The 6,135-nt window shown below is 34.6% G+C and overlaps 2 protein-coding genes across 2 annotated transcripts in view; both read left to right on the plus strand.

The window, feature by feature from the left end:
• Positions 1–703: 703 nt before the first annotated feature.
• LOC118598612 (protein SAND-like) lies at positions 704–2,303 on the plus strand (the record flags this gene model as incomplete). The annotated part of the gene is given in 2 exon segments (XM_036211367.1): positions 704–851; positions 1,069–2,303. Coding segments are annotated over 2 exon segments (289 nt in total), but the record flags the coding sequence as incomplete, so codon positions are not given.
• Positions 2,304–3,964: 1,661 nt separating this feature from the next.
• The window catches only part of mst1rb (macrophage stimulating 1 receptor b), a 22,585-nt gene continuing 20,414 nt past the window's right edge, over positions 3,965–6,135 (plus strand). The window contains exon 1 of the mRNA XM_024270508.2: positions 3,965–4,051. The gene's annotated coding sequence lies outside the window, so the exon portion shown is untranslated. The remainder of the gene's footprint in view (positions 4,052–6,135) is intronic.

Here is a 6,135-nt window from a genome sequence, read left to right on the forward strand (position 1 = left end):
CCGGGGAATTGAATAATCCTGCACTATGTTTTTCTTTTGGGGCAAATTGGAAACGGCTATAAAGTCACATTTTCTGCCAAGCTGCTAAAGATTATTTTTTATAATATATAAATCTGATGATCCCAGTGTTTCTACTCACTTTATGCAGTTTCTCAAATCAGATTTTCTGAAAGTGAAATTATCCTTTTTTTATTAATCCAATCACTTTTTCTATGAGGAAAGGTCTTTTCTGAGATTGTTTTTTTCCAGCATTTCAAAACTGAGCAAAAGTAACAGTTGGTAATGGTGGAATCTATTTATAATCTAAACTACATTTTAGTTCATGACAAAATCAACATGAATAACTCTGCAATTTTCCCAATAATACACATACTATTAGCTGTTAATAAAAAATACAAGTATTTGCAGATGAATAAGAAGCTTAAAGTTGAACACAAAATAAAGTAAAAAATCAAATTTTTACGGTTCTCATTGCAAGAAACCAAACTGATGTAAAACATGCTGGTGTAGACTTTCAGTCATCCAGGATGATAGAATAGCACACAAAAAAAAGTCATCTGGACTCATATTTATCCAAGACGCTTTCTCAATTTAGATTCAAACTTGACTTGTAGTTTTTTTTTTTCCTGTTGCTGAACAACCTTTCTAAGGTTTTATTGAAATCTTGTGTTCATATTCCTTTTTGGACTTGTTTTTCCTTCAGTCCAGAATTCCCTACAGTGTACCAGACTGACGAGGAGCAGGAGAGACTGATGAGATTGTACCAGGACCTTCACAGCGCCTTGCACCATCCAACAAGACCTCTTCGCACTTTCTACCGCTGTGGTGAAACTGAAAACATGCTGGCCCAGGTAAGCCATGGGCGAATCTGGGATTAAATGCTTGATTTTCTACAGCCTTTTTTTTAAAGATAAATTGAAACAATTAGTTTAATGTAAAGCTTGTTGTTGATTCGTAATTGTTTATGACAGATTTTATTATCCGTAAATGCATGTTGGAGTGATGTTTTGAGCTGTGGAGCATTCATTCAATGAGGGTTGTCAGATCTTTCTGGGTTTATTCTTGCAGGTGACCAGCGGCTTTGAGCTCTACCTCTGCTTCAGTCCGTTGGCCACCAAAGCCATGGCAGTCGCTGCCGTCAACAAGCTGCTGAAGTGGATCAGGAAAGAGGAAGATCGCCTTTTCATCCTGAGTCCCCTCACATACTGAGACCCAAAGCTTTATGCAGAACCAGCAGCCCCTGCTCTAGTAACCACGCAAGCTTATCGAGCTTCAATTCCCTTTATTTCTGCTAATTAACTCTAATCTCTGAGGGGAACTGAAGCAGCATTTTAGCTGGATACATTTTTATAACTTTTAATTTCTGTCATCCCTGGTGGAGCTCCACAAAAACATGTGGCGTTTGCATGCTGTTCAAGTTCTTAATAAAAACAGCAGTTTCTTTTATTTTAAATACTATGAATTGAACTCTTAGATATTTAAATCCATGAGAAAACGCATGTTGACGCAGTGGAATGTAGTTTCTTGTTTTGACCTGCTGGCATCAGCCACATTCCTGCTGTCTTCTTATTCTCTTATGATTCCAAGACTGTCACTTTATGTCTATTCTCTCCAAAAGGGCACTCCATTAAGCAGACTTGAATATATTTGTATTATTTTTGTCATTCAAATGTAACTCTTCTAATTTCAGGGTCAATTGCATTTCTAAACCACAAACTAATCTTTTTCGGCGTTTTGTCAAAGTTCACTGTGCTTCCTATGGATTCTGCTCGGTCTCTCGGGAATTCAGTGTTGCTACATCTGCCTTCACATTTCATGCCTTAACTAACAGATATCAAGCTGATATGAAGATTTATGGCAGCTACACTGCAGCATTATTAAGTATGAATAAAAAAAGATCCAACTGATGTTGTGCAAGCACTGAGTGAAGTCATTCTTGAGGCTAAGAGCACATCAGGAAGAGCTGTCCTCACAAACATATGCTCCTTTGTTTTTTTCTTTCTTGGTGCAAATGAATCATTTTTGGCCTAATATGGAAGACTTGAAATATATATTTTGCTACAAAGTACAGGTTAATACATCTTATTACAAATTAAAAAACCTTTTAGTTGAAACAAAAGTCTGCTAAGACAACAAAGTAAATTCTTAAATTTTTGATTAACAGTTGAAGTGAAAAACCTCATAAACGTTTGTTGGAAGTAAAGACAAATAAATGTCCAAAATGTTTGAAGTCCTTCATATGTGTTATGCTTCCTGCTGTCACTTTGTTGTCATTTGGCCTTTTTTAAAAAAAAAAAAAAAAACATTGGAAAGACAAATCATGAAAATTGTTACTTTTCCTGTCTAGAATAGTTCAGTTTTGCCACAAATTTGCAAGAATTTTGTTTTCTAATAAACTAAATTGTAATAGTAAAAAATTTAATTGTTGGAGTCGTTTGTACACTAATCACGTAATGATAACAGAGGTGGACTTACCATTAGGCAAACTTCGGTGATAGGGCCCTGCTGGATACTTAACAAAATGTCTAAAATAATTTCCATGCATATTATTATCCAATTATGTCATAAAAAAACCCATATCAATTAAATGTCATAAAACTGTTCCATTGTCCTGCAGCAATGGAAAATTCTATCATCAGCAAGCTTAGAGACTTTTCAAAAAGATTCACATAAGCAGTAAGATGATAAAAGAAAATGGCAAAGACATTTGTTGCATCACTTCCTAAAGTGCAGAAAGACAAAACAAGAAAAAAAGCAAGTGAATTATGAGAAAACAGTTAAAACGATAGGATAACATTATGAGAAAAAACATCTAAATTGTACAAGAATAACAAGAAAAATTGTATGAAATAAAGTTGTAAAAATATGAGAAAAAGTGAAAATTTTATGAGAACAAAAGTGATAAAGTGTCAATAATTTAAAAGATAAAGGCACTTTTTTCAAAAATAAAACATCCTATTTATCTTTTAAAAGGTTTCAACAGAGAATTTAACTTATCTTGTGGGAAATTCAGAAAAATGAAAAATGGGATGAACATTGCAATGGTTATGAACCTCGCTGGATCTGCTTTACGTCTTAGATAAAGTACAACTGTATTTATAATAAATTACAGCTTTATTTTGAAAAAAAAATGTGAAATTACCATTTTTTAACATGCAATTTTGTACTTGTGAAATGCTAACTTTTAAAAAATAACCTTTTTGACTTTATTCTTTGTAGCCATATTTATTTTTCTTTCATGGTGGCCCTAATACTTGTACGAAAAAGGACAGAAAAGGGGGTTTAGAAACTGTCAAATTGTGATTTTCTTTTGTTTTGTTTTATGTACGCCACTCCAGTGACCTTTTATTTTCCATCATTTGAAGTACTTTTGTTTCTTTTGCTTTCTCTAGGAAAATCTGACTAAAATATTTAATTCAACTGCTGCAGAGGGCCCAGAGGTTAGTGTTTGGATGGGGTACCTAATTTGCTGAGTCCACCACTTAAGAGTAGGAGTTAATTGACTCCTTTCACCCAAAGGACTTTGGGTAAAAATTGCTGCCAATTTCTAACTAGTTGTGTGTTTTCTCAACTCATTGAGATACTAGCCTTTTGGCCTGAGTAAATCATTACTAATTTGACAAATTATCCCCTGGAATCACAAATGCATCTCTGTGACCTTTTTACAAAAATGTTTCCATTGAAATACATGAAAAATCCTCATTGACACAAAACATAAATGCATAAAATCAATTTAGTTTAAAATCGATTTTGTTAATTTATGTTTTCTTAATTTGTAGATTTTTACAAGTCTATTGTTTGTTCACATGTTTCATTATCTATGTTAGTTTTATTTTATTTTAAAAGAAGCTGTTTTAAGGGCATCTTTGCTCCTCCATATAAAGTCAATCTGTCGGTAAGGGGAGGAGCTAAGAGCAGACTCAAGCCCACAGCTCAGACTCGTCTCTCTGCAGAAACTCCCAGACTTCAGCATGCACGCTCCAGATAATTTCATGTGAGGAAAATAAGAATCACAGCTGGAAGTTGTTGATTTCCTGAAAATATCATCCAGGTAAGTTTAAACTGAATGACCTGTGGATTTTCTTTCAGGAATATTGTGATGCAATTCTTATTTTGAACCTGTAAACTTGATCAGATTGTTGTTTCACTTTGATTAGACAACTGTCACTGAGCTGTATGAGAGGTTGAGTTTTGTAACACAAACTGACAGAGAGAGGGGAATTTGCAGACTACATGAGGTTAGACCAATTAAACTTCATCTAAAAAAAAAACAAAATAGTTATGTTTTATTAGAATAAGACGAACTATGTTTAAATCTATCCCAGAATATTTAGATTGCATAAATCAGAATCCACTCTGCATCCTGAATCAGATTGTCTTCAGGGTCTCATCATTCAGCTGCATGTCTCTTTGAATCCCAGAGGAAATCTCTGCCATTAACAATTTAATCTTTTTCTTTGTACAAACAAGCACCATGGGATCTATTTTTGTTAGTTCATAGTCTTCTTCTATCACAGTGTGTAGCTGCAATGTGTGTCATGGCCTTCAAGTGGAACAATGACTGGAAACAAATGTTCAACCTTTATTAACCATATGGATCGAGTCGATTAGTGCTTTTAATATGTGCGCCCATGTCCTCAGAGTTCAACCTGGAGCTTAGGTGATGCGGAACATGTTAAAATGTAACACAGTATACGAGACATCCTATGAATTATTAATGTAAACATCTCTGATTTTGAACTTTTCCCTTTTTAATTGTACTTTTCCAGCACAATAAACTACAGTTCTCAAAATAGCCCCATCAAAAATAATTTGAAATTAATACATTATGAGATGCGAGCTAAAACAAAACAAAAACAAAGCTCTATTTCACCTGGAAAGTCTAAAAAGGTACATGATGTCTTATAACCATCAGTCCATGCACATCTTTCCCCTCTAAAAGGCACGTAGTGTCTGTGACAGGAATGCAAAGTAGAGAGGCCGGGGCTCTTGAATACAGCCTTACTGTAATGTGTCTGGTTAATCATCCATCCAGCAGAGCCTGCTGAGGAGAAGGCTCCAACAGGGTTGCGGTGCAGGTGTTGGCCAAGATGAGCAATTGGAAACATTAAGCTAAATTTGGTAGATTTGGGTTAAGCAACAGTCATTAACATGTCCGCATTAGTTCTAATGAGTCATTCAGAAATTTGGAAATTTGAAACCAACGACAGTTCTGTTTGGTTTTCTGTTGTTGGTGGTGGTCACACCCACATACTGAGATTATCAAACACATTTTAAATTATCTTTTTTATTTGTTAGTAGGAAAACAAAACCTTCCTGACGCCTTGAGGGAAAAGTAAATATCCCCATTTGCTAAAGCATAAATGGATAACAATTAAGCTTTTTTTCCGGTAGTTTGAGTTCAGTTTCATTTTAACAAACCTGTCAAACTTGTTGACACAAGACATCACTGGAACAGAAGCTGTCTGACAAAGTGGAGGCTGATGTCAGAGCTCAGAGAGAATCAAAGCTTGTTGAAGTTTAATGACATTTAAGAACAGAAACAAATAATAAAAATGCTTTATATCAGTCTGAAAGGATTACAAAAGTGTCTCTGGTTTGGGGATTCTGGAAAAACAGAGTCATCAAAAAAAACGTGATTAAAAACTGAATGGAGCAAAGTAGCTGCTTTGCAGATTCCAGACCTGGATAACTTGATTCATAAATCCAGAAAAATATGACTAACAAATAAGTAAATCATGTTTGCAGTCTCATGGTTTACCAAAGAGTAAAAAATGAAAAACCAGTTATTACTGGTTATATTTGGGAAATTACTCTAACAATAATGGGTCAAGTGATTTTGACCAAATCCCACATTCTGTACCCCAGTTTGACACAAACCTAAAAAAAGGAAACAAATATTGCAGTTCCTTAAAAGACCACTGGAGGCAGATTACAAAACAGATCCACGACACACCATATTAAAAAAAGTCAGATTATACACGAAAAATAAATGCTTGTACAAACTGATTTCAAAGATCTCCTTTGTATTCAATAACTGGGAGTTCAGGTTTAGTCGTTGTTAGTGGGGTATTTTGATTTGCAGGCAGGTAAACAAAACAAGCTTTACTTTATTTAGCTTAATCTTGTATTTTA

This window comes from Oryzias melastigma, linkage group LG1, assembly GCF_002922805.2.
Source record: "Oryzias melastigma strain HK-1 linkage group LG1, ASM292280v2, whole genome shotgun sequence".
Lineage (NCBI taxonomy): Eukaryota > Metazoa > Chordata > Actinopteri > Beloniformes > Adrianichthyidae > Oryzias > Oryzias melastigma.